The sequence below is a fragment of the Ovis canadensis genome, chromosome 15 (assembly GCF_042477335.2).
Source record: "Ovis canadensis isolate MfBH-ARS-UI-01 breed Bighorn chromosome 15, ARS-UI_OviCan_v2, whole genome shotgun sequence".
In the NCBI taxonomy this organism is placed as follows: domain Eukaryota; kingdom Metazoa; phylum Chordata; class Mammalia; order Artiodactyla; family Bovidae; genus Ovis; species Ovis canadensis.
In genome coordinates, this window is record NC_091259.1 from 37,358,487 (window position 1) to 37,386,402 (window position 27,916).

The 27,916-nt window shown below is 61.2% G+C and overlaps 1 protein-coding gene across 2 annotated transcripts; it reads right to left on the reverse strand.

The window, feature by feature from the left end:
- Positions 1 to 889: 889 nt before the first annotated feature.
- Positions 890 to 27,916, reverse strand: BCL9L (BCL9 like). Of its 2 annotated transcripts, XM_069555248.1 has the most exons (10): positions 27,240 to 27,916; positions 21,040 to 21,095; positions 12,458 to 12,559; positions 10,815 to 11,200; positions 9,992 to 10,111; positions 6,778 to 6,988; positions 6,538 to 6,622; positions 4,154 to 6,437; positions 3,000 to 3,281; positions 890 to 2,568 (listed from the first exon to the last, which is right to left on the reverse strand). In XM_069555248.1, exons 3-10 carry the CDS (start codon positions 12,481 to 12,483, stop codon positions 1,475 to 1,477), a joined length of 4,488 nt encoding a protein of 1,495 aa, XP_069411349.1. In that variant the 5' UTR covers positions 12,484 to 12,559; positions 21,040 to 21,095; positions 27,240 to 27,916; the 3' UTR covers positions 890 to 1,474. The 2 variants fall into 2 exon arrangements, with proteins under 2 accessions (XP_069411349.1, XP_069411350.1); XM_069555249.1 differs by lacking the exons at positions 12,458 to 12,559; positions 27,240 to 27,916.

Sequence of the window (27,916 nt, forward strand, 5' to 3'; positions counted from 1 at the left end):
ATGGCTTCAGCTCTGACCAGAGGAGGAGGGGAGCTCTTCTGGGAAAGGGCCGGGGGCTGACTGGAAGGCAGTGGCTGTGCCTGGGTGGGCAGGGAGCCCCGAGCTCTGGGCAGAGGGGCCGTGCCAGTGAACCGCGGAGGCAGAGAGATGCAGAGGACGCAGCCCTGCTCCGAGCCGAACACTTTCTCTATTCTGTCCTCAGCAGGTGGAGGCAGACAGACTGACTGGGCCTAACCCTTTTCCTTCCTTCTCTGGTGATAGGAAGGAGGTGGCAGCCTGGGGAAAGAGTTGGGGCCCTGGGGGCTACCTGGCCCGGAGCCACTGCAGCAGGCAGGGGACCCTCGCGGCCCCCTCCATGCCGGGGGGCCGCCCGTTCAGCCTCTGCCTCGTCCTTCTTTCCTTCAGCCCAGACTGGGGACCAAGGACTTCAAGTTCTGGCTTAAGATGTAGCAGCAGGGGACACCAGACATCCACAGCTGGGAAGCCAGGGCCCCCATGTCGCCTGCGTGGGGCAGACACGCATGCACTTGCATGCGCGCTCCTGAATCGCTCAGCAGCAGACAGGCTGCCGCCCTGGGAGGCCTCAGCCCTGCTGGGGCCCACCAGGTGGGAGCCTAAGGTGGTCTGACCTCAGTTTAGGTGTAGGGATAGTAGCTATGTCATTTCACCGCTGGAGGAGGGCACAGGAATGGTATCCTTTCTGGACCCAGAGACACTCCCCTGCAGCAGGTAGGTGTGTCGGACTGTCTGGCCCTGGGTCCAGGGGAAATGGAAGGGGCAATCATTTGAAGGGGTGGGGGTGGGGGGCGTGGGGAGGGTTTCTTTTATCCTTTTTTTTTTTTTTTTTCTGAGTGACTTCTATCAAACACAGAAATACAGCACACGCACAAACCGGCACAAAAGCGCAGCGCTCTATTTACAGCTACAGCTGGCGCCTGCCCACCTGGCCAGCCGCCTGCAGGTTGGGGTGGGAGAGGGGGTCAGCCACAGCAGGGAGAGGAACTGAGGCAGGAGAAGACAGAAGGAAAAAACCGGGGTGGAGGTGGGCAGAGAAACCAAGAGGAGGAAAGTGAAGCTCCAAGAGGAGAGAGCAGTGGGACGGGGAGACAGAGGACGGGGAGACCTCTCTCCTTCCAATCCGGCCAAGGATTCGATACAGGGATACAGGGACACAGGACTCGGACAGCAAAGCTGAAGAGGGTGGGTACAGAGAAACAGGAGAGGCTCCATAGGACTCGGGAGAAGGGGAGCGACGGTCCTGGCGGCCAAAATGGAACCAAACCCATCCCCCACCCCACTCTGCCACTTCTCCCTAAGCTGCCAGCACATCTGGTTTCCACAAATGCCGCTCCCCACACAAGCCCCTCCACCCCACCCCTTGACCCAGGCCATCCCAACACTGGAGGGGAAGAAACTTTTTTTAAGGTTATCATATTTGCAACATGGCCCCAGCTCCAGCCCCTTGCCGGGCCCGCTAGAAGGGCAGGTTGGCCATGCCACCCGGGGCCGGGAGGTAGCCCATCTGGTTGTCCAGAGACACACTTCGCTGCCGCAGGGGGTGGGACACCATGAGGTTCTGCTGGGGCGGGGGGCCCAGGAGGGAGCCCTGCGGGGAGAGCATGTGGGGGGGCTGGCTATAGACCTCACCCCCAACGCCCCGCTGCTTCATCAGCATGAAATTCTGCTGGGTCATGAGGCCCTGCGGGGGGGACATGACCCCCTGGTGCAGGCCGTGGGGCACCATGCCCTGCTGCGGGGGCACGCCTGTCCTGCCCAGCAAGGACATCTGTCCGGGGTGGCACATGGACATGTTGAGCCCCCGCTGGACGCCCTGCTGGCCCGGGAGGTTGGGGGGCCGGGAGGGGGTCTGCTCCGCCATCATGTTCTGCAGGTTCATGAGATGCAGATTGGGGGGCTGGGCCTTGGGGGGGTGGCTCTCGCTCTTGGGGAAGTACTGGAGGGTGCTGCTTGGCTTCTCCGAGGGGATGATCCTGGACAAGTCGAACTCGGGGATCCCCGTTGGGGTGGGCCGGATCACCTCGCTCAGCTCGGGGTCATTCAGCACTGATGCCACCCCGGGGAGCACGCCCGGGGGGTACGCGTCGCCCATGCGGCCGGCCATGCTTTTGCCCATCAGGTGCTGCTGGGGGGGCATGGGGCCTGGCGGCTGGCTGGGCAGGTCCTCTGGGGGCAGGGCCATGCCTGAGGGGTAGTGCTGCTGCAGGCCAGGGCCTCCGCCCCCGCCCCCACTGGGGGCCATGGCACCGTGGGGCTGCTGCAGCCGAGGGGGGAAGGGCATCATCTGGGAGGAGCTGGGCACCGGGCCACAGGGGGCACTCAGGGAGTCTGGGCCCCCTGGAGCCATCATCATCGAGTTCTGAGGGGGCCCTCCTGTCCCCTGTGCATTGGGGTGCAGTGGAATGTTGGAGCCCAGAGGGGTGGGGGAGGGCAGCATGGCAGCTGGGGGCTCATGGGACAGGGGCTGCTGGCCTGGCAGGTTCATGCCCATGGGGCTCTGGGCAGCAGCTGAGTTCAGGTGCATCTGGTTGGGCTGGTTATTGCTGATCCCTGCGGGGAAAGAGAAATGGGGGTCAGGAACCGTGTGCACCCAGCTGGGGCAGGTTGTAGAACTCAGTCCTTTCTCCATGCCCCAGCCAGGCTGGTGCCAGGGGTGACGGCTTTCACCACTGGCCTGCCCTAGCTGCGAGGGCAGGGACTCAAGGCATTTAGGTGAGAAGCCAAGAGACCCAAGCTCTGGCCCTGTTACCCAGAGACACATCAGTAGATGTTGGAAAGACCACTCCAGTGAGCCGGGCTTGGTTTCATTGAATGACCAGTGGGAACTGTGTCCCAGGACATCACAACCCCCAACACCCAGGGCCCCTTGGAAGCACAAAAAAGCCAGCGTGACCGCAGGGGCGGTCGCTGGCCACGGCCACTGTTCATCCTCCCAGAGCCCATGTGGGCTCTTCTCCCGGGGACCCCCTCTCTGCTCGCACCTGGCCCAGAGCCCTGTGGCGGTGCCGGCGGGGGCAGCAGGGGCCGGTCAGGCAGCAGCTCGTCGTCTGAGGTGGCGATGGTCTTGATGGCATTGTGGTAGAGCGGGGTGGAGCTGGGCATGGCGTACTTGGACATCTGGGACATCATCAGAGACAGGGGGTTCTGGGAGGGCGTGGGGTCTGGGGAGGAAGTGAACGGCAGGCTGGGGTTCACGAGGGTGCTGGGAGGGTTGGCAGGAGGCGCTGAGGAGCTGCTCCGGGGGCCACTGGGCGGGAGGGCACCTACAGAAGCGGGGAGACAGAGAGCGGCGGGGGGGAGGCCAGGGTGAATTTGGCTGCTCGCACTGGGGATTTAGGAAGAGGTCAACTCCCAGACCTCCACCTGACTCCCAGGCACAGATGGCCCGTCAATTCAGGTTCCCCCATGATCACTACAGCCCACCCATCTCCAGGCAGTTCCCGTAGCCTCAGGGCCCTGAACAGAAAGGAGATCCTAAATATGACAAACCCCCCTCGAAATCCCTGCTCAATGAACATGGCCCCCATGGAAGCTCACACATGGGGGCCAGTGGCTGCTTCTCCAGCAGAGCCGTCCCGCCTCTGGGCCCCGGCACAGACCCCTTCACACACACGCACACACACACACCACACACACATACACACACACACACACACACACCCCACACACCCCCCCCCAAGCCGGGCAAGAACACACCCCCCGGCACAGACCCCTTCACACACACACACACACCCCACACACCCCACACACCCCCCCCCCAGCCGGGCAAGAACACACCTGCCCGGGAGGCGAGTCCAGGGCCCACCTGCCCGCCTCTGGGCCCCGGCACAGACCCCTTCACACACACACACACACACACACACACACAGACCCCTTCACACACACACACACCCCACACACACACACCCCAGCCGGGCAAGAACACACCCGCCCGGGAGGCGAGTCCAGGGCCCACCTGCCCGCCTCTGGGCCCCGGCACAGACCCCTTCACACACACACACACACACACACCCCACACACACACACCCCCCACACACACACACACCCCCCACACACACACACACCCCAGCCGGGCAAGAACACACCCGCCCGGGAGGCGAGTCCAGGGCCCACCTGCCCGGCCCCATTGACTCACCCTGTTCCATGTTGCCCAGGGTGGTGGAGGAGCTCATGTTCAGAGGCGGCTGCTTGTTCTGGGGGCCTCCAGGGCTGGGCATGGCTGTCTTGGGTGAGGCGACCCAGCCTGGAGAAGGCACCGCCATGGAGGGAGACTTGAGCCTGCTGGGCGAGCCGGTGGGCGAACGGACACTGAGGGAAGAGCTGAGGACCTGGGGTGACTTGAGAGGTCCTGGCGGGTTGGCTGAAGGCAAGGGCACCATCTGTGAGGGAGTCTGGGGTGACTTGAGGTTGGCGGAGGGCGAGGTGACCATGGGTGAGTGTACCTGGCTGAGGGTGGGCGACTTCAGGTGCCCCATGCCCGGCGAGCCCATCTGATTAATACTGATGGTGAGGTCTGAAGGCCGTCTGCCCAGCCCCCGGTTCGGGGCTGAATGCACAGAGCCCGGAGGATTGGATGCAGGAGGCAGGGGCATGTGACTCAGCCGGGTGGTACCCACGTTTCCCATGGGCATTGAGCTCTGGTCAGGGCTGAACATGTCTTGAGTGTTGCCCACGTCCTGGGGCATGGCTTGGTAGGGTCCCTGGCCCCCAGAGAATCCCTGCTGGCCTTGGCTAGGAAACTGCGAGGGCATAAGCATCTTCTGCGGGCCTCCCATCATTCCACCACTGTTCTGGGCCCGCACCCGGGCCATCTCCTCGGGACTGAGGCCCTGCGGCCCCATCATGTCCCCAGGGCCCCGCATCTTCTGCGACATCAGCATCTGCTGCTGCGGGGTCATCTGCACGTTCAGGTTCATGTTCATGTTCATGTTCACGTTCATGTTCATGTTGAGGTTGCCGGGCCCCATGGGTGGGTCCACCTCCCTTAGCCCAGACTGCCCCATGGGGGGGCTCAGGAGGCCCCGACCTCCGGCAAACTCCATGCCCATGGGAGTGCCCGCCAGGCCCTCGCCGCCAGCCATTTGCCCAGGGAACATGGCTGGATCCATCTGCCGGTGTGCCTGCATCATCCGCTCCACCTCCATGCCCTGCCCCATGCCGCTGCCGGCCATGCCCAGGGGACGCTGCATGCCCATCGACCGCTTCTCCAGCAGCTGATGCCGCAGCAGCTCCTCACGAACCCGAGGGGTCATAAATCGCTCCGCTTCACCCTGCCCACCTGGGTAGGGCACAGCGTTCTGGGCAAAATTGCCAGGCCCCCCCATAGGGGGCAAGTCTTCGGTCCAGCCCATGCCTGGCCTCACAGGCCTCTGCATGGCATTCATGGGTACCTCCATGGGCATACCCTGCATGCCCCCAAACCCTGGCACCCGCTGCATCTGGTTGCCTGGGAAACGGGGGCCGGGGAAGGGGGGTCCGGCCCGGACCTGCATGGGATCTTGGACATCCATGGGCCCCCGCAGCTGGGCGCCCATCCCAGGGGGCCACTGATCCCCTGGCTTGCTGTGGTAGGGGGGCGGTGGCCCCCTCACCATCATGCCCCCCATGCCCATCATGTCCTGCAGCGAGCGGCCCCCGTGCAGCCCAATCTGCTCCTCCTTCCTCCGTTTCTCCTCGTAGTACTCTTCCTGCAGCTTGCGCCAGGCCACCTGCTCGGGGGTCAGGCTGTCCTGGCCCAGCCTCTGCATCATCACGTTCACCTGCCCTACGTCCCCCCCCGGGGGGTGCCCCGGCACGTCATGCTCCAGCGGGGGGCCCCCGAGGCTCTGCGTCTGCGAAATCATGGACTGCAGGGGCTCCTCATACTTCTTCAGCCCGCTGGGCGGGGCCGCGGGCGGCTGCTGGGGAGCGGGAGGAGCTGGTGCTGGTGGTCCCCCCTCGCCCGCTCCTCCGGGGGGCCCCTTGAGGAAGGGCTCAGTCTCCCCGCTGCGGAGCAGCAGCCGCTCAATGTCTCGAAGCGTCTGGAGAGAGCGCTCCCGGTGCTCCAGCTGCTCCTTGGACAGGCCCTCTGAGCCCACCAGGCTCCGCTGCCCATTTCCGGTGGGGGCCTCCCCGAGCAGGGCGGGGCCGGGGGCGCTGCTGGGGTCTCCTCCAGGAGGCAGCGGGTTGTTGGCGGTGGAAGCTGTAGGGGTATTGGGGTGGGTCCCCCCAGTTCCGCCGCCCGTGCTGGCAGCTCCCACCGAGTTGGGCGTCAGGTCCTGATTGGCGTCCTCAGGAGGCCCCTCAGAAGGCAGAGCAGGAGGGGCGCTGCCCGGAGCTGGGGGTGGCGGTGGCGGCAGAGGAGGAGGCTGGGACTGAGGGGTGCCTGCTGACGGCGTGCTCAGGGGTAGCGGTTCCGGGGTGGGCGGCACTTTGGGGGCCTGCGAGAGGACAAAGACAGACCCATGAGATGGGCCGATGGATGCAGTGGCCGGTCCACTGCTCATGGAGCCCTGTGCCCGGACCAAGCGACATACTCACCTGGTCCAGCTTGGCCCGCGGCACGTTCTGCTGGTGGTAGGTGAGGATGGAGTCAGCTCGGCCCTGTAGCACAGCCTCCGCAGCCCTGCACAGGAGGGTCGGGCACAACCACCTCAGAGCGACGGGCAGGAGGGAGCCCTCCACCTCACCCATCCCACCCCCAGCCAGCCCTGGCCCCCTGCAGGCAGTCAGGACCCCAGGCTGAGGGGTGCTGGGCAAACGATGGCAGGGGGCACTTACGTGTTGGCCAGGTGGGTGGTGAAGACATACACAAACTGGGAGGGTGGCTTTCCCGGGACACCCCCGCCTCCGCCCCCGGGGGCGTCAGGCCGGAGGCCGGCCGGGGGCCCATGCGGAGGGCCTGGTGCGCTGCTTTCACTGAGGGGCAGTTGGGGGGCTTGGCCGGGACCCAGCTGTGGGGCCGCCATGGCTGGGTCTGCTACATTACAATCTGCACAAGAGAGGAAAGGGAAAGAGGCCCAGGTTTAGAGAGGAGAGCCAGAGGGGAGTCCACACCCTACCATCCCATCCCAGGGACGCCCAGGGATAGAGAGGCTCGTGCCCACAGGGTCATCTGGTGCCACAATCTGGCATTTTCTCTAGTCTAGCTTCCAGAGACTTGCCCGAGCCCAGCCTTTGACAAGGACGGCACTTGTGTGGACCATGTAGAGAGGAGACGGAAACCAACAGGCCCCCATGTGCCTGGCACCCTGACTACGCCTCTGGAAGTGACTCTACCTTACCATCGTCACACCCTGGGAGGAAGGAGTCAGTGCACTCCACTTGAGAGAGGAGGAAACAGCCTCGGAAGGGTGGCACTACTCCCCCAAGGTGACAGGCAGTCAGCGCAGAGCCCTGCGCTTGGCCCGGCTCCGGCCCCTCACTGTGGGCTGTGCAGCGGCTATGTGTATGTGTGCACACACACTGGCCAGATGAGGGAAGCAGGCAATGAGCTTGTACAACTGATGGTCCAAAAGCTGAATGGCGTTCATTCTAGCCTTACTGCTAACTGACCGGCAACCGTATCAACAAGATACTTCAAGGTGTCATTCCTTCATCTGTAAAATGGAAACACTAAACTCTAGTCCAGCAGGAGTGGGGAGGGGCTGGTCAAAGAAATCTATTTTTACAGCAAATTCATAACTGTGTCACAAACTAAAAAAACTGGAAAACAGAGTTACAAATGCCTAGCACACTGGGTTCACTCCAGTGTGGGGTAGACTGGCCACCCACAGCACTGACAGAGGTTTTCATCCACGGTCACCAGCTTGACAGTAAGTCCTAGCCTAGAAAAGATATCTACACTTGGTCATTACTGCTTCCCTTGTAGCTCAGCTGGTAAAGAATCTGCCTGCAATGTGGGAGACTTGGGTTTGATCCCTGGGTTGGGAAGATCCCCTGGAGAAGGGAAAGGCTACCCACTCCAGTATTCTGGCCTGGAGAAAGTCCATGGGGTCACAGAGAGTCAGACACAACTGAGAGACTTTCACTTCAATTGGTCATTATTGGGTCTAGTGAGTGGGTGGGCCCTTTGCCACCAGTCAACGTGTGGCCTGCAGACAGCGCCAGGACTTACTATTTCAAGAGGACTCCCTTGAACCGGGGAAGAACCACTTTCCCACAGCTTAGGGGCAGGCTCCTCTCCTTGCAGAAATCTGCTGTGACTCTCCTACCACATAACGGCCCTGATCTGGACCCTGTCCCTCCAATTTTACATAGAGCCAAAAGTTTGGGGGGTGGGGGGGCTTGAGAGCCAACCTGTGTGTGAGGACTGCCCTGGAGAAGAGGACGGTGCATATTCAACACACAGAACTAGGCCTCCTGAGAAAAAGCTACAGGGAGAGAGGCAGGCTCTGTTTTATTTTTTTCTTTGTTTTTCCGCCTGCGCCATGTAGCATGTGGGATCTTCGTTCCCCGACCAGGGATCAAACCTGGGCCTCCTGCGTTGGAAGTGCAGAGTCCTAACCACTGGCAATCACTGGACCAGCAGGGAAGCCCCCGGGCTTTATTTCAACATGAAAACTTCTAATACAATGATAATAAAAGAGCTAACACTGTTTTAAGTGTGTTGCATGTATCAGCTCACTGACTCCTCATGACAACCCTAGGAGGGAAATGTAATTTTTATAGATGAGGAAACTGAAGCCCTTTCCCAGACTTATACAAATGAGAAGTAGAAGATCCAGGATATAAACCAAGGGGGGTCTGATTGCATAGTCTGTGCTCTTAACTTCTACATTATACTGCCCTACCGTTAAGAACTCTTCAAGGATCTAATGTCAGTATAGCTAAAACAGTAACTGATTGCCTTGGTGCTCAGTATGGGATATTAGCAACTTCTTTGATTTCCCTGTGTCTTCATGTTTCTACGATGGTACAGTCTAGTTGTTGTAAAAGTGAACTGAGGAGGGTCTGTCCTGGGAAGCAGTGTCTACCCCCATCTACCACTGAAGGCTTTGGCCAGGGTTTGTGAACCACCAGTCAGTCCCCTTGGGGGTTGGGGATGCTGGGACCAGGTGATGTTTAAAGTGCCGGCCAGCTGCATAGGCTATGTCTGATCCCAAACACCATCTCCACAGACATGATCTGCTCCTTCTAAAAACATCTGCTGAGTCTGTCTCCTCTTTTGCTTCCTAATAACACCTACCTCACAGCACTGTTATCATAATTAAATAAAACAAAGTAGCAAAGTGTCTCCCATAATTTCTCTTCTTCCTTTCTACAGTCCCAGCCTTGGAAAAGTTTACAGTGTAACATTCTCTGACTAGTTTCATAAGGCACTGAGTTGTTTATCCCCACACATAGCTGCAAGGTTGGAGGAAAAGCATGAGATCAACACATACAGGCTTCCCAAGGGCAGGAGTATGTCTGGTTCTCCCCCATCACTTGTGAAAGGCCAAAGTATACACTGACCTGTGCAAGAATGAGACAGGTGGGCGCCCCCCCACACTCACTCCTCATCTTGGTGATGTGCTCCAGACATCAATTAGAGGTTAGGGAAGGGCTCCAGAGACACAGTCAATGTCAGCCCACACCCAGGCTTCTTTAGCAGTTTTGCAGGGTCCAGCCAGCTGTCCAGCTCCCAGGGATGCTGAACCCTCACTGCCCTCCCTCTACTGACCAGTAGGTGGCAGCAGAGGACAGGAATTCAGGAGAGGAGGCCTCCCAGCGTGGCTGAAGAAGCCACCTAAGGTTCTACCTACCCCACCCAGGTCCCTAAGGACAGGGGGCTACTGAGCACCTGGAAGGCACGGATTGAGCTGTCAGTGCCGGAAGGGACTGAGTCAGAGACGGGAGATGGGAGATGGGAGAGGAGCCCGGGCTCCTGATCCCTTGCTCCTTTTGGCCCAGCCTGGGTCCTCGAAAGCCCTAGGTGAAGAGAGGAGGCTCCCTCAGGGCAACTGTTCCCCGGGGACACCATGGGCCACAGCATCCTGGCAGCATGGGCACTCACTGTGGGCGGCCCCAAGGGGCTTGTCGTCCTCCTCGCTGTCCGGGCCTGAGCACCATTCGTCCCCGCTGTACGGCTGCTTCCGCTCCAGCACACAGCGCCGCTTACTCCGGGGTGCCGCCTCTGCCCGGGCAGGCAGGCAGGGGTCAGAGTGAGTGAGCACCCAGGAGGGCCCGTCCTCCCACACCTGGGGCCTCCCCAAGCCCATTCCCCTAGATGCCCCAGTGCCCAGGGGGCACTGCCCAGGCCGCAGTGGGCACTTTGCCAGCCCTTGGCCCCCACCGCAACACCATTTGTTTCTGATTTCTCTCTAGAGCCCTGCTGCCTGTCTCCCCTCCCCCACCCAGCACCAAGCCCAAAGTAATCCCCAACCACAACTGGTTCTAATTAGGGCTGAGGGGTGGGAGGGGGAAGCTGCTGCTACTCTTCCAGGCCCCAGGGCCTGCTCCCACCAGCTGGAACACCAGGAGGTTCCTGGGAGGTGTGTGGGTCTGCACCTCACCCCGGAGCACCTCCTGTTCCTCCTCTGGGGGCTCTGGTGGGAAAGCAGGAGAGGCCTTAGGCTGACCGACACTGACCGACGGGAGGCCCCATCACCCTGTATGGCCCTAAGGATGAGACATCTCCACCCAGTCCTGAGAATGGGCAGATGGGTGGGCATAATGGGGGTGGGGGGCGGCTAGAGAAAGAGGCTGCCCCTGCATAAATGCTGGAGAGGAATGGCAAGTGAGGATTAGGCCAGGGGTGCAGAAAGATGCTCTCCCAGCCCCTGTGTGTCTAAGACGGTGGACGATGCTGGGGTCTTAGGGATCAGGAAATGGGGTACCTTTGGCCTCTGAATCCAGGGATGGGGTCCCAGCCTCTCGCTGCTCTCCGGAGTCCACAGACACGCTCCGCTCCCTCTTCACCTTGCCCTTGAGCGAGCTGAAAGGGGGTACCCCTGCCTGGGGGTTCTTCAGACTTGAGTTGCTAGGTGAGATCTGGTTGGCCTTGGCCCCATGGTTCCCCGCCCCCACGCCCTTCGAGCCCAGGTTGCAGGTGGGTCCTTGGTTCACATTCTGGTGCTGAGATTGGGCCCCGCCATTCCCTGTCTTGCCATGATTGGTCAACTTATTTTCTGGGTGCATTGGCTTGGCTGGGGCAGGGGGGCAGTGGCCGCGGGGGGACAGCGGCGGGCTCCCTGGAGCTTCTCTCCTCCTGGGGTGGGGTAACCTGGGAGGTGGAAGAGACATGAAAAGTTAATCGCAGTGCCAGGGGTGTAGCAGGCCTGGATTTTCATCACCCCATCCTGCCTCACCTAATGGTTGGGGAGGTGGGAGCAGAGTGGCATCTTAGGACCACCAGCTATCCCTTATCTCCCTCCATGGCTCCTCAAACAAGGGCTGGTGCCCTTCTCCACTTGGGGAATGAAGATGGGGCAACCTCCTCCACCCTCCAGTTCCCAGATGAAAACCTGGGCCTTATGTTGGCAGAATCCAACCCGGCCCCTAAGCCCCAGCATCCTTCAGACTGCAAGCCTCCATGGCAACCCCCTCCACTAGCACCTGACCAACCCTTAAGCATTCTCTCTTCAAGGGTTTGCTGTCTTCACACTCCTTCCTAGGGCCCCCAACCTCAACTTCCATGTGTCCCAACACCAGCAGGGAAGGAACCCAGGACCTGGGAATCACTGCTCCTGGCCCAGCCCCATTTCCCCTTGGGGAAGTGGGAGAAAGCACACCAGACTGCGGGGCTCATTGGTCCAGACAGCTCCCCAGGGCAGGAGGGGAATGCCTTTAGAGGATGCACCAGCAGGTCTGGCCGGCAGGCAGGAGCAAGAGGAGAGGGGGAGGGGACTGGTGCGTGGAGAAGACTGAAGCCAAGGATTCCTGCAGCCTAGGCTGCGGGCCCTTTAAGCTCCAGCCCGCTCCCCCCACCGCCTCCCCCTCCCCGGAGACCTATTAATAGCCGCTGGAAAGATCACATCACGGGAGAGGATATTTATCCCCCCTCATTCCACACCAGCTCAGATTTATTTCAGCTCTGCTGTCCTGCTGCTGCCGCCTGGCCCTGTCTGCCGGCTTCTCCCGGGGAAGGGGAGGGAGGCAGGCACCGCCCCTCCAGTTCCCACCCCCAGCTAGACCGAGGCCAGAGGGCGCCAGCGGACCCGACAGCGGGGCCGCCGGGGGTCTGCTCGAACCGTTTTTAAGAGGAAAGGACTGGAAGGGACTAGAACAGCAGGCTTAGCCGCTTGCCATTCCCTTCTATCCCCTGGGCTCAGGCGCTAAAGCTGTGGGCTCCTGCCTGGGGGCAGGCCTTCCGATTCTGACCCCCTTTAGCCCACCGGTGGCCCGGAAGCCAGGTACCCGGGGGTTGTTGCGGGGGGGGGGGGGTGCTCTCCAAGCCTGCACGGTTCAGCCCCATCAGCACTGGGCCCATCCCTTCCCCTCACTCCACACACACGTCCCGCCCTCCACGACACCCACACACCTTGTCTTGTTAGCCAGGATCCTCATGGCTCCCACACACAGTGGGGCTACGGCCCCTGTGCGTGCCCAGGGCCCAGCCAGGTACTCGGTACTGGAGCAGGGACTGCAGCAACAAGCCCCAAAGAGAAAACTTGTGACTTGGGGAGGGGGTGCGAGGAGGGGAGGGGAGACGGGAGGACCCAGCAGCCCTGGGACTAGGGTACTGGACAGGGTAGGGTGGGAACGGCCGGGAAGGATTCCAGGCCGGGGTCTGAATCCATCCCTCCCGCACCTTACCCTCAGGGAGCTTGCAGTCTCTAGCAAGGCCCCCGGGGCCGCAGGGGCCGAACTCACTAAAAAGATAGGTTGCCAAGGTGCCCGCGTGGGGCGGCTGAGAGGTCTGTCAGGACCCCGGGGGCGGGGGGGACTCCCGCCCCCAGGCACGCCCCTCACCCGGGGAGGGGGGCGGGGGAACCCCTGGCGCCCCGCCCCAGCGCTGCGCCCTGCCCCCGGGCGCCGGGGCGGGAAGGGGGCTGGAGGTGGGGGCGATGCCCCGCCTCCAGCTCGAGGCCTAGCCTGTGCCCATCCCAGCAGGCCCGGGCGGGCAGCGAGAGGCCTGGCGGGGCCTCGGGGCTGCAGCTGGGCTCTTCTGGAGACCAGTAACGCTGGCTCAGATTCCTCCCCGACCGCAAGAATGCAGGAGCCTCCCCTCCCCCCGCTCCGGCACCCCACCCCGCCCCCTCCGGCAGAGCCCGAGCGCAGAGGCAGAGCGAGCGAGCGACAGAGCCAGCGAGCTGGGGAGCGGGCCACGGGCAGGGCTGCAGCGTGCCTCTCCCGGCCCCGCACGCGCCGCCCCGACAGACCCACGGCCAAGTGCGGCGAGGGGCCTGGCGCGCGCCGCGGCGGGGCCGAGGTGCAGGTCTGCACCGGGCGCCGCCAGGCAGGAGCCCCGGGGACCCACCAGCACCCGAACTCTGGACTCACACACACACACTCGCAGCTCACACGTGGACGGGGAGACAAAGACACGCACGGAGCCCAGGAAACTAGAGGCGCGCTCAAACGCCGGCCCGCGGAGGTGTGCGGGACCGCTAGGAAGGCGCTGGCCGAAGCAGGAGCGCAGAAATAACCGGGGGCGCACGTTTCCAGAGGCGGCCAGAAGGCAGAGAGGGGGCGCGTCGACTCATTGAACAGATGAAAAGACTGAGGCCCGACAACAAGGGAGCCATAGAAAGCTGAGCCCGGTAGTGACAAAGAAACACACACGGGGCCAGAGATACACCAACCAGCAGACTTACACAAACACGGAAGCCTCACCCGACTGCCCCCGGTCCTGTCCCCCCGCCCCTCCCGCAGATCCAAGGAAGGGGTGGGGGAGGGGAGGAGCCTTGGGCCTGGAGCTCCGTCCCGGTAACAGGCCCCGCCAGACACCGGGGCACATTCCCTGGCGGGCTGCTGCAGGCCGAGCTGGGACCTGGGGGGCGGCGAGGGGGCCACACCAGGGACCCTGTGGGAGTCTCACCCTAACTTAACCCCAGGGCACATTGGCCTTCTCAGCGGAAGATTCCTCCGGTTCCAGGCCTGGCTGAACAGCAGCCGGCGGCCAGTCCCCAGGCTTGCATCACGTTGGGGGAGAGGTGAGGTGGGGAGAGCCGGAGGGCACCTGGGCTTAGGGGCAGGCCCATGACTGACATGTGTCCCAGGCTTCCCCTTTCCCCACCTCGCTGATCCTCAAAACTACCAACCACCTGCCACGGCAGTATTTCTATCCCCATTTCACAATGAGGAAACTGAGATCTGGGAGAAAGAAGTCAGAGGCCCCTGGGTCGCAAGACCATTACAGGGGCCTACCAAGACCCTGTTCCGCCGGTGTTTCCCCTACACCGCAGTGTCCTCCCCTCCAGTCATGACGCCTTGTCTGTGCCTGCATCAGACAGACGGGCTTCCAGCAGGGCAAAGGCTACCCACTTTTTCCTCTGTTTACAGCTTCAAATACCGGGGCATTTAGTAACGTGGGAAGGGGCTGTTAGAAAATTCATCCTGTCCAGGGTAACCAGTGGGGCCAAGGCTCCTCTCCAGAAGAATCTTCCAGTCTCCCTCCCCTCTAGGACTCCACCCCCTCGATCCCACCCAGCAGGACGAGCTGAGTCAAGTACAGATGAGTCAGGACTTTCCCATCTCACACCTCCCCCTTTTGCCCCTCAGCAGCCCGCCCCAGATCACAGAGACCCTCCTTCTCTATGTACTTAGAGTCCCCGGAAGAGACCTGGAAAGCCTTGGCGATGGAGGCAGGAACAAACAAAGTGAGGGGAGCTTTTTGGCACCAGGCCAGGAGCCCCCTGAGACGGGTGAAAGGGATGCAGCTCTGCGAACACAGACCTGGACTCCTCTTAGGGGATGGGGTGGGGTGGGGAGCAGTGACATGCTCACAAACGAAGCAGGTGACAGTCACCTGAGTGAAAGGCCAGGAGCAGGCCCATAAAAATGGAGCCCAGGAGGCTGCTGAGACAAAGCCTGCCTGAGATCTTGCCCTCCCGGTGCAACGCTGAGGGTCAGGCAGGGCCGGGAGCAGGGGAGAAGCAGTGACCTATTGGTCAAAGTGGACCTGACCTCAGCTGGGGGAGGGAGACCAGGAAGGCTTTGATGGATGCCCAGGGCCTCCAGGTGGGACAGGCCAGCTCCCTGCTCAGCACAGAACTGCCACAGGTATAGCACACAGCATGGCCACTTGCCTCTGTTTAGCAGCTCCCAGCTTGGGAGCCTCTGCTTGATTTGCCTACCAGCACACCAGTCTCAAAGCCCAGCTCAAAACCACCGCAAAGGGGCACTGAGAACACTGCTTGGAGGGTCCATGCTTCCATAGGCAGTGGGCAGACACCCCTAGAGAGGAAATGGGCAGCTAGGAACCCTGTGTGGCTGAAAGAACAGAGACCTGCTGGGAGTATTAGGGGTGGGATCCTCGGCCACTGACCTAGGGAGAGGCAGCCCCCAGGACAACGAGGTCCTGAGTCCCCTTTCTCCAGGGTCCCTAGAAGCTCTCCTCTATCACCCAGGTCACTTCCTCTTCCTGAGATGGTGACTCAGCGGGGTGGGGAGGTCAAGGATTCCTCGCCCAGCAGGAAATCTGCTCAAGAACTAAGGTGTTGCTGGGGACCCTCCGTGTGGGGACTTCCAGGGTTGGGGGGCCTTCCCCTCACCCTGGTTCCTAGCAGCTCTCCCCACTTCCCCCCACCTCCTGCCAAAGGAGACCATGCAAATCAACCATTTTTGTCTGGGAGTTTCCAGCCCCACCCCACCTGCAGCCCCAGGGTGATGTCTGGCAACCCCAGCCCTGCTGGGACGTGGAAATTCCTGGCCCCAGACCCTCCAGTCTGGGGTCTTTGAAGGGTGCTTCGGGGTGAGCGGTGGATTCTGCCCTTGTGGGGACCACCAGGCTAAGCAGCATTGCTTAGACAAGCTGGAGGTCGCCTCACTTGGCTCCCGTAGTCAGGGCCCCTGTGGCCAGGCCTCAATAAGCAGTCATAGCCTGGCAGTGGGGTGCCCCCAAAGGCTACTGCCCAATCCCTGGCTGCTCCCTCCCCCCAGGGGGGAGGCGGGGGAGGAGGTGGGGGGCACAAGGAAACAAGACAGGGCAGGAAGCCCAGGCAGGCGGCGGGCACTCTGGGCCAGGCACAAACAGCCAACACAGGAAACCACAGCCCACCCCCGCCCACCCCACCCGCTCAAAGCTCTGGGAGAAAGGAGTGCCAAAAGCCTGGTACTCCAGCGGGGGCAAGGGCCAGGGGTTAGCCCGGGGCAAGGGAGGGGCAGAGGCTCTCCAGCCTTCTCTCAGCCCCCGACCCCACCTGGGGAGGGGGAGAGGAAGCCGGGTTGCCAGGGAGGGTGCTGCCTCTTTAAATCCACCGAAATCCTGAGCTAGGCCCAACCCAGCTCTGGTTTCACAGGAAGGAAAGGCGCTCAGGAGCCAGTAGGGCAGGAGGTGGTGGCTGGAATTAGCCCCACCGGCCCAAATATATCTGGTCTCTGCCTGCCACCCCTCTGGCACTTCCTGCCCCCTGGCACCTGCACCACCGTGGGGGTGGGAGAGGGTCTAGGGGCTACTCCCTCCCCTGTAGGGGACCCCGGGCTCTCTAGGTGCCCTGTTGCTGTGGACACGTGGTAGGAGGTGGCGTCCCCAGCCTGGATCCCCAGAAGAGAGGAATGGACAGGGTAGCTCCCTGGGGAACCTCACCTGGCCTCTATCCCCCAAGGGGTTAATCGGACCCTTTTTTGGGGGAGATTAGGGGTGGCCCAGGAACCTCCTCCAAACTGCCTGGCGGCTGGGAACAATGGGGCCATTGTGGGAGCTGTGGAGTGCGGGCAGACTGCTGGCACAGGCAGCGCACCAGGGGCGGGACCTCACCCAGAGCCCGCCTGCCCGCCGGCTCTCCCCCAGGTGCTGCCAGCGACAGAGACATCCTCCCAGCCCTCACCTCGCCGGCCAGGCCCAGACTCCTGGCACCAGCAGCACCTGGAGAGCCCTCCAGCTCTGCCCACGTTGCCATCCAGACTGCCATGACCCTACAGGAAGCAGGGGCATGTGGGCCAGGACGGGGTGGGGGTGGGGGCTGACGAGACAGGATGTGTGCCTGTGATCCTCCTGCAGGGAAGACAGGAAGGCCAAATGGGGTTTCTGGTGTCAGTCCTGGCACCCTCAGGGCAGAAGGGCTTAGGGGATTGTGAGAGTGGTGACAGGCAGGGTCCCCTGCCCCCAGGCCTCAGTTCCTACGCTCATTTCAGACCTGCTCCCCGAGGAGGCCCAGCCCTGGCAGCCTAGCCGCCCTCTGGGGCCAGGACACGGCGGGCAGTATGAGTGATGCGGTGGAATGAGCGGTGGGTTTGCAGTCAGGCTGACAAGGTTGCCAATCACATCCCACCCCCTCTGAATGACAGGACTTTATCCATCCCTTCAGCCCTTAGAGCCTCAGTTTCCTCATCTGCAAAATGAGGATCAATATATCAAGTGAGATGCTAATAGCGAAACTAGCCAACAGAATGCCTGTGACATAGCCCTCAACAAACCACCTTGGGCCATGATGCCCCCTTATTTGCCTCCTACATGGCGCCCAAATCCATGGGCATTTGGTAAAGATGGGCACTGTCGAGAGATTTGCTCTTGATAGCTCAGTCGATAAAGGATCTGCCTGCAACGCAGGAGACCTGGGCTCGATCCTTGGGTTAGGGTGATCCCCTGCAGAAGGGAATGATTACCCACTCCAGTATTCTTGCCTGGAGAACTCCATGAACAGAGAAGCCTGGCAGGCTATAGTTGATAGGGTCACAAAGAGTCGGACATGACTGAGTGACTTTCAAGACATCGGGCCCACAGGCATCATCTCAGTGGTATCAAGTACAAAAACTTGGCTCCTCCTCCGTCCTCACAGAGGTCAGGTCCCTCGGCGAGGACTCCTCTGGGCCTCACTGGGTTTATCAACATTCAAACCCAGAGCATGAATCCAGAGAGCAGTTATCCACTCTCTTAGCCATAAGGCTGTCTCAGGAGACAGCAGGAAAAAAGCAAAGGGGAGTTTCCTTTCAACAGAGGCCACATCCCCTCCACCAGCCACCCCCACCCCTTGGCAGTCTCCCTGCAGGGTCTAGGCTGGGAGGAAGCAGGAGCCTACTTCGTTGCCATGGGCCTCTTTAAAGAGTGGAGGGTCTGAGAAGGTAAGAAGAGCAACTGGGACACGCAGTTCTGAAAGTAGAGGTCTAGAGAGAAGACCTATCCTCTTCTCAGCTAGAGAGGGCTGTCCCTCTTGGGGTGGCTCCGTAGCCCCCAAAGGGTTAACAAGGCCCTAAAAATAACCTGCTCCCAGCAGGACCCACTGATTGGAACCCTCCAGCCATCTGTTCCCATTTTCTCCTGTTCACATTGGAACATCTGAAACCAGCCCCAGAGCCCCAGCCCGATCCCAAAAATAGCCCCAGCCTGCCCAAGGAACAGGCCCCAGGGGCTGGGCAAAGGCGGCATGGCCGGCCCAGCAGTCAGGCATGGCTCAGGCCAACACTGATGCCTCACTCCCAGGCCCATAGAAGCGAGGAGATCCCTCTGTTCCCAGAAAGAAGTGGTGAGTAGAGCCAGGGGCTCCAGCCCATCCCCCTTAGTACCAGGCCAGAGAAGGTCCCTAGGAGTCCTGGAATCCCAGGCACTCTGCCACATCTGATCACTTTTACTCCTGAGAAGACCAAACCACCTGTCTGCAGAGTTTTCCTCCTGGTGGGCATGCCTGCTACCCCGTCCTGGGATCCTCACCCAGAAGTTCCCAAGCCTTAGCCCGTCCATCATCCTGCTGTCATCCCAGGGCCTTTGGGAGCCTTGGTCACCCAGAGTCACTCAGCATTCTCCCCTGGCCTGCCCCAGGGCACACAGGGTTGAAACAGAACGTTTCTCAGCCCTGCTCACATGCACCCATGCAGCAGAGGAAAGGGTTCCGGGGGTGTCCTCTGGATGCCGATATGACCCCAGCCCTCCTCTGGGCTTCAGAATGGACTTCCTGGCCATCTGTGTGCGGCAGGTGCTGGGCCTGCCCATCTGGGCTTCTACACATATCATAGACCTTGGCATTGCCCTGCCACCCTCAGGGAAAATGCCCAGGCAGGGTATAAGGAATCCAGTAGACCCTGGGCCCCAAGGCAGGCCTGACAGCTGCTATCCATGTCACAGCTCCTCCCTGCTACTCTTCTCTCCAAGGAAGGTCCCAGACCCCTTAGGCCAGGAAAGAGAGGAGGCAGCCATTTAAGCCACTGAAGGACAGAGTGTCTTAATGGCTGTTCAGCCTGGTAAAGGAACAGAGCAGCAGGAGATGGGATGGTGGGAGGGGTGGTGAAGCTGATCTGAGCTAATAGCCCGCCGGAGGAGGGGTTCAGCCCTGAGAAGTGCTGGGCGATGGGGAGGCAGGCAGGCCCTAAGCCCTCAGACCCTTCTCGAGGCCCACAGCTATTCCCCAAACTTGCAATCATGATGCCTGCCAGCACCAGCAGTGGGGAAACTGAGGCAGCAAGAAGGTGGATCTGGAAGGGTATTAGAATCTAGGAGTCTCAAGGATTGGAAAGGCTGTTTCTTCCCCACGCCCATCTCTCCCTGCTAAAGCCTCTTAGCTTTAGGAGGATCAGGAGTTCCTATGACTAATAATAATTAGGAAAATCTCTAATATTTATTGAGCATTTACTCTGTAACATCAAGCTGGTAATCACAGGCATTATCTAATTCTCTAATTTAGTACTCTACAAGAAAAGTCTCTTATCCCCACTTTACAGATAAGAAAACTGAGGCACAGGGACACTGCCTAAGGCAGACAGTCCAAACTTAGAAGAGTCAGGATTTGCACCCAGATACTCCAGCCATTTGCTCTTAACCATTTCACAATACAAGTTCACCCTGGCAGAAGCCCTCTGTGCTGTGACGAAAGAATGGTGCCTCACTCCCTCATTCCAGACTCCCTCCAAACCTGATGCACACCAGGTCCTAGCCAGAGGCCACAGTTCCTACCCAGGGACAAGATCAAAGAGAGGCCACAACTCCCCGCCCCCTCAACACAGGTGCCTGGCCCGCTGGGGCTGAGAGTAAAGTTCTCGGGCCACCCCAGCCCCACCCACCCGTCACCCATCCTGGTCCCTCAGAGTCTGGGGAGGGAGCCCGGCAGGTTACCATGACAATAGCACAGGCCCTTGCAGAGACGCCCAGGGGCAGGAGTCTGTGGCCCCTCCCACTTCGCAGGTGGGGGTCAAAAGTCAAGTGGGACTCCACTAGTGATGGGTGGAGTCTCAGCCCTGCTCCCCAACCTCTCGGCCACACCTGGCCACTGCCCCTCAGTGTTTTCACTGCCTGATTGGAAGCAGGACCACTTTCCTCCCCGTCCCTGGCGGGTGGTTGCCTCCAACAGGGAGGGTGGGGGGATTCGAAGCCCTTCCCTCCTGAGGACAGTCTAGAAGTGCCTCCTCCTAGATCTGTACTTTCTCCAGCTTTCCCTAGTCTGGGATCCTACAGGCATGTTTGTTGTGAATTCAGGGAGTTGTTGCTAAGTAAGGAAGGAGGGGAGGGAGGGAGGGAGGAGGGAAGGAGGGGGTGGGGTGGCAGTAGGGAGAAAGGGTGCGTGTGCATGAATGTGTGTGTGTGTGTGTGTGTGTGTGTGTCTAGGGGCCAGGGCAGAAACCACATTACCGTGGCTGGTGGCCGTCCTGGCTTTGACTCAGCCAGCTCAGGCCAAAGCCAGCAGGCAGCGGGTAGCAGGCCCTTGGGATGACCAGGAAGGAAACCATACCTTGCCCTCCAGGGGTGACTGGGCTGGGGCTCCCCACCACCCACCCCAGCTGGGACTTTCACTGGAGCTGCGGCTTCAGCGCTTTAACCCTTCCTGCCCAGGCCCCGCCCCCATCCCCACTGGGTCCCAGGTTGTAAGCTGTCAGCAACCCCTCCTCTGGGGGAGGAGAATGAAAGGAGAAGTAGGGGCAGAGAGCCAGGAGGAGGGCGCCCAAGACAAAAAGCCAAGCAGGAGGCTCCGGCAGAGGCAGGCAGAGCTGAGCGCGGAGGGTGTGGGGACACACACAGGCACACAGACCTCTCACCTCGGGATAACGCGTGTCGGGCTCGGGCTCAAGGGTGTGACCGGGGCTGGGGCTCCCTGTGGAGAGAGGGTCACAGCTCGAAGCCCCGGGCCAGCAATCTCTACCCCTGCTCCTCCCAGAACCCCAGCCCCACCCCCAGCACGCACACCACTAGGCATGTACACAGACAGGCTTGTAGCTCCAGGAAGTCCCTGAGCTACTCGGACACCACCCCCCCTCCACGACTTCTGTGGATTGGCCGGGAGCCAGGCCTGACCCAGCCGCCCCACCGCACGGCTCCCCCTCCCTCCTCTGGAAGCAGGAAAGGAGAAGGCCCTGGAGATGCCTTAGGGCTCAGCCCCAGGGTCGGGGGTGGGGTGGGCAGGATTCCCGCATCCTGGCCTGAGGACCCCAGCTTCCAGCACCCACCACCCCGGGGTTATCCTGTGTCAGGGAAAAGAATGGTGTGGGTCCTCTGTCCCTGTGTGGTCTCCCTTGTCCCCGGAAGACTCGAGTCCTGGGGACTAGGCCTAGCTGGGAGGGCCTGGAGGGAGAGAATCAGGCTTAGCAGTTCAGTAGGAGGGGGCTGGGTGAAGCTCCCACAGGCAGGCGGGCGGGAGGGAGGCTGGTGGCTCGGCTCAGTTTGTACTGGGGGTCAAAGGGGAGTTCTTTTCCGAAGAATTCTGGGAGAGAAGCCAACTAGAGCAAGCTGCTAACTACCCCTCCCTCTCTCTCTCACTGCACTGGGGGGGGGGGGGGGGCGCTGTCCCTGCCAACCAGACTTAACCCTCTCCAGCCTGTGGTGTGCCCAGGCCCAGGACAGGGGAATTGGAAAGGGGACCTCCTGCTGGGCCCAACTGCCCATTCTAGGGGGCAAGCATAGCATGCCTGCCAGAACATGGTACCACCTGTCCCCATCTGGTACCGCCCTGTCCTACCATCACCTGGGTGACTTTTCTGGGCTCATCTCCTGAAGGTGTCTGCAGTGACGTGTGTGCGCAGGTCTCAGAGGCAGAGATTGAGAAACAAACTGAAGATTCCTTGCCAAGGCCCTCCCCCTGCTGGGTCACTGAGCACTGTACCAACCTGTGCCTTTACCCCTCCCCTCCTCCCACCGCGTCCTGGGACCAGAGGCCATGGGAAGCGGGGCTAGAAGGAGACAGCTTCTGTCTCTGCCCACCTCTGCTGCTGTCTCCATAGGCCGTAGACTCTGACAACCAGCCCCTGCCCCAGCCCCCTTCTTCTTCACTGACTTGCTACAAGTGCTTCTAGAAGAAAGTCGTCAATTATAGCCTGAGGTCCCAGGATGGGAAACTGAGTCATAGCAAGGCATCAGGGTTCCAAGTGCCTGTATCCCATGCAGACATGACCATCACAATCTTAGCTTTGGCAAAAAAAAAAAGGAAATAAAGCTCCTCCTAACAACCCCTCACCCCGCAGAACACGATAAAGGACTGTAGAACAAGAAGGACTTCTCAGGGTCAAGGCTACAATGGCAGCTGGCCCCACAGCCAATGCTTCATATTTTTGGGGTGGTATAACCCCCCAAGAGACCAGGCCCCTCTGTCTTCTGCTTAGGCTGGAAACATGAGTGTCTTGTTTTGTTTTGCTGTCTGCCCCTAACGAGCAAAGTCAACTTTTCTGAAAGCTCCCAGGTCTGGTGAGGCTGACTGTTTCTTGCCTTCAGTGAAGCGAGCCACCCCAGGGGCGGGGGCAGGGGGTTAAGTCCCTTCCCCCATCCCCTTCTGAAGAGCACTGGGCCTCTCTGTCACAGCCCCAGGACAGCACCAGGACAAGAAGAGGATGGACTGGGAGCATCAGACCCCTTGAGATGTGGGGTGTCTGGGGAGGGCAGAGGAGGAGAGTCCAGCCCTGGGGACAGTTTATCCCAAAGTCTCCCCACTGCGCACTTTCTCTCCAAGGACCACAGAATTGCCAGAAGCCTTGGCCTCCCTCCAGGAAACCTCCCTTTCAAAGGACAGAGGACTTCATGTCCCAGGGAGCCGTGGGGAGACCTGTGGCTACACCCCCAGACATGTTCCAAGGGAGGAGGAAAGAGGCGGGAACAGAGTGCACAGAGTGTGCGCGCGTGCACACACACATGCATCAAAGACAACCCCAGGCACACACACTTCTCAGATACTCTCAGACCTGTGTACCTGAGAGAGAAGCAGACACAACCCCCAAACACACACATCCAAGATACCCCTTTAACACAAACTCTCCAAAACTGACTCCTTCAGACCCACAGAGGTGCCCGCACTCATAGAGAAAGCCCAAGGGGGCCCAGGAAACACAAATGACGTCGGCTGGTCACACAGAACTGCTGACAGAAGGTAGACCCACATTGGAATATACACGCACACACACAGACACTGAGTAGTATGCACATGGCCCTGTGCTAGCACAAACTCTCTCACTCACACACCCAGGCAATGCACAGCATGAAGCCAGATTAGAGCACTAAATTCTGGGCTAGTGGGGAGGAGGGGAGTCAGAGGAGGGTGGAGAAGTGCTCAGGGATTTCAAAACAATCCTGGTTTCGAAATGCTGGAAATGCTGGATTCAGGGCCATTCTCAGTTGAGGCTGGGGGTGGGGGGAGGGGCGGGGGAGGGGAAGACAGGCCAGCACAGGGCCACCAGCCTGTGGGAGGAGGGACTTGGACAGAGGGCATCCCGGCCCCCGGGGACACCAAGGTTAGGAGGGGCAGGTGGCCAGGGCCCAGCAGGGAGGGCCTGGGGCGGAAAGGAGGCGGAGGAGGGGAGGCCTCTGCTCCAGCCGGGGAGTGGAGAAGTCGGAAGGCGACGGGGGAGACTGCCTGGCCCCTCCCCCTACCTGGGGGTGGTGGTGGCCACCTTCTCCCCGGCAGAGTGGCAGCTGGTTCCCCTTGGCTGCCGGCTAGCAGAGCCCCGAGGCAGGCCTCAAGCTACAGGGCAGAGGGTGTGGGAGGACAGCAAGGGCCTGCAGCGGGTCAGGGACCCTCCTTGGGACCCAGGGGCCCCCCAACACACACACACTCAAGGCAGGGTGGGGGACATCTCCCAGGGAACCCGGAGCTTCCCCCTTCTCCATGGGGAGAGCCAGCCCTTACTTAGGAGGCTGACAGTACTACAGACCCTCACACCCAGGAAGTCACCCCTCTCCTCCCAGGGCACCAGAACGTCCTCACCGCCCCTCCCCCAAGCCCCAGGGAAAGTCTCTCCCAAGGAGGGGAGGTCAGGCCAGGCTGGGGGTGGGGCTCCGGAGGCCCGGCCCTGGCACCCAGCGGAGGAAATTCCAGGCGGTAACTCCAGGCTGCCTTCAGGGCGGCCGGAGTGCCCGGCAGCGGATCCAGCGCTGTGGCTTTCTTCACCTCGCCCCTTCGCTCCTAGCCTCTGGCTACCCGGCCCTCCAACTGGCTCCAGCCCTGGCTCTGGGAGTTAGAGGGTAGAACCTGGGGAAACTCGGCACACCCTGGAAGAGCCTCTGGAGGAGCCTCGACTGGCCCTTTGGCCTGTCAGAGCTTTTTGGCCCCAGATCCTCGGGGGCAGCCCCCACAGCGTGGCTGCGGGTGGGCAGCCGGTGGGGCTGGCAGCCAGGGACACAGATGTCAGGTTAGAGCAGCCAGGCGCTCAACAGGTCGAGCCAGTCCCTGCAACAACCAGCCCCACCCCGGGAAGAGCAGGCCTGGCAGAGGCTCCCTGCCCGCGGCACCCAGCCTGTACCCGCTTGGCTCCCACGGCTGCCCACTTTCCCACGGTGTCATCCCCTCTGCCCCCTCCCCCCCAAGCTGGCAACCTAGCAGAGCCCAGGGCTTCTGGCACCGGGAAAGGGTGCTGTTTTCCAGCACCCCTGGGTGCCCAGACTCTTGGGGTGCCTCACTACCAGCAACCCAGGAGCCCCCAGAAGAGTCAACGTGGCATCAGGCCAAGGAGAACCCCAAAGCACCCCCAACCTCCCTGGAAGCCTCTTCCAGTCCTGGGAAGACGGACACCCAGACACCCTGGCTCCCCGCAGCTGCCCCTCAGGGTGCTGGGACAGAGTGGCAGCCTGTGGAGCCAGAGGCCAGTGGAGGGCCCCCAGTTCCTGCCTTGGACTCCCTGGAGGTGGGCTGCTATTCTGGGTGGCTCCTTCCACTCCTGCCAGAGCTGCCTGCAACCCTGGTCCTTTCCTTCCACCCCACTCCTGGGCTCCACGGAGCTCCATCCCAGCCCCTCCCCCTGCAGGCAGGCAGCCCCCTTTGCAGGCATCTCCTTTAATCTAAAGCAGGTGCCAGGCATTCCAGCCCTTGCTGAGTCGACACTGCCACCCACTAGGCCTGTGCCCAGAAGGCTATTGCCCTGCCTGTTCATGGAAGCTGAGTCCCCAGCCCAGGGCTCCTGTTTAACTCATATACCCAGAAGTTGGGAGGCAGAAACTATCCAAAGAAAGCATGAGTGCCCAACACAGACTCAAAAAGCAAGTTCACTAGGTCCCACATCATCACTGTTGTGATCACAAACACTAGTCCCTCTCCGGAGCTCTTGTCATCTCTTCCCACCTGGACCCTCAACCTCAGTACCTGGAGACTCACTGTGAGTCTCCATATGGCCCTCCAGAAGTCGTGTCCAGCGTGAGGACCCTGCTAGCCCAAGCACAGAGATTACTCTGGATCCAAGACTATATATATTCTCTCCTTCAGGAGATAATTCTCCCCAACATTAGTCCCTGCCCCACCCCAATCTGAAGCAACACAGGTTAGCAGAGAACCTCCAGAGAGAAGTGGCCAGAAGGCTGATCTTCCAGGCCTGGTGCTCTAAGACCAAGGAGCCTGATCAGCTGAGGGAGGGCAGCACCTTATGTCCTGATACCAGACCTCCCTGCTCCTTACCTTTCTCTCCCATTCTCACTCTGTCCTGAGGCTTCTATCAGCAGGCGCCTCAGAGCTGATACCAGAAAGACAGGGCCTGAACATGCTCTTCCCCTGGGGCCATGAAATCATGGTCCTGACCTAGAGAAGGCAGCCAAGCCAGTGCTGGGGGGCAGCAGACAAGCCAGGCAGCCCCGGCCCAGAAGAAGTGGCTGATCCTTGGAGAGGCTGAGAATGGGGGAGAGCAAGGGGAGCAGAAGCCCACCCACCCTGCAGGCCTTATTCAGAGAGCTGCCCTCCTCCAGAGGCATCAGCAGGGTTACAGCAGACACTGTGTAAAGACAGCTTTCCTAGGTAAAACAGGAAACCAAGGCCAAAGATCAAGGGGGCCTCCAAGCCCCTTTCCCAGGGCTCAATCACATGCCCCGCACACCTCTCCCGGAATAACACTTTTCCTCCCTGCAGCAGAGCCCCCCCCCCCAGACACAGACACAGACCCACACCCCAAGCAGCAGACAGACAGAAGGAGGAGGGAAGAGGGGGTGTCAGAAAAACCCGGAAGGAAGGAAGCTGGACAGACAGATAGAAGCTGATCCTGGCTTCCCTGCTCCAGAGAGACACCCTCCCAACTCCCTGACCATCAGGGACACCCTCCCTCTCAGCTCCTAAGAGGACCTCAGTGTCCCCTGAAACCAAATTCCAACAGCCCTGGGACAGGGCATACTCCAGCCAAGCAAGAAGCCCTAAACCTCCCTTCTCTTCCTCACGTTACTCTCCCAAGAGCTCTCGGGACCAAGGCAGGGGCCATCTCCTCTGAGCCTGGCCAGAGACACCTCCAAGGAACTGTGTGACTGCCCCACCCCCCAACCAAGCCCACACCACTCAGAGTCTTCGGGGAGACTTCTCTAGTCACAGCCCCTGCTGCTCCTAGACAGTGCTTGGGGACAGAGGGGGACCCCCAGCAATCTCCAATCCGAGTGCACCTCCTTCCGGAGGCTCCTATCAGCCAGGAGAGGAGTGCTGGGGGCTGAGACCCAAGGGTTTGGTGAGCCTGGGAGGGGGACTACATCTCCCAGAAGCCCCCAGGGCAGGGTTGCTGCTCCAGCTGGCCCAAGGCCGGCCTTGTTCTCTGCGCTAGGGTGGCAGGGTCCCCTGGCTGCCCCTGAGCCCTCCCCGCTGGGCTCTGGGGCTGCCAACCTGATTGGGGGCCCAAGAGTAGCCTCCGCTAACCCTGGGGGCGTCTCCCACCCCTTATACAGCTTGAGGGTGCGTGCCAGAGGGCCAGAGACAATCAAACTGTGTCCCCCCTCCCCAGTTCGAACTGGATCTCCCTCCTAGCGCCTCAGCTGGCCTGGCATGACTTTTCCCCCTTGGTCCCAGCCCACCCCTCACCTCGCGCGGGTCGGGGGTCCTCACGCCAGGCCGGAGTTGGACGCCATGACCAGGTCAGGGTCGGTGGGTGGATTGGGGTCCTCCTGCTCGCCAGTTGGAGGTGCGGAGGAAGGCGGGCAGGTGGTGATCTTTTGATCCTGGACGCCTTGATCTCAATACCAGCCCGGCCCGGGAGTGGGTATCCGAGGGTCGCTGGGAGCCTGGGTTCCTGCCTCCCAACCGCGGAGCATGGTCGTGGGTGCCGGGCAGCGGCGGGAGAGCGCGCGCACCCGCCCGGCTCGGGGCTCGGGGCTGGGGTCTCGGCCCCAACCTCACGGCTCCGGCTCCTGCTCCTCCTCCCTTCCTTCCTTCCTTCCTTCCTTCCTTCGCCTCCTCCTTTCACTTTCCCCGAGGCCCGCGGGGAAGGCGGGCGCGGGGCGGGGAGGGGTCTGTCTGGGCGCTTATTGTTGGTCGGACGCGAAGGGTCCGGGTCGCAGCCCCCGGGCGGCGCGGCGCCGGGGGACCCAGGCGTGCGGGTGTCCGGCCGGCTGGCTCCGGGCGGCGGCGGTGGTGCAGCGGCCCCGAGTCCGGGGCATGTCCGGCCACTGGCTCCGCCGCTCGCCGCCGCCTCCCCGGGCTCCCCTGCGCTGCCGGAGCCTCGCTCGCCCCTCCACTCGGCTCCGCTCCCCAGCCTGAAT

What these genes read in the sequence shown, in the direction of transcription:
- BCL9L (XM_069555248.1), bottom strand. Translation starts at nt 12,483, where the DNA reads ATGAGGATCCTGGCTAACAAGACAAG. An exon ending in CCTGGGCAACATGGAACAGG is followed by an intron (nt 3,282 to 4,153) that starts GTGAGTCAATGG and finishes CCGCTTCTGTAG; the next exon opens with GTGCCCTCCCGCCCAGTGGC. An exon ending in GCCACAGGGCTCTGGGCCAG is followed by an intron (nt 2,569 to 2,999) that starts GTGCGAGCAGAG and finishes CTTTCCCCGCAG; the next exon opens with GGATCAGCAATAACCAGCCC.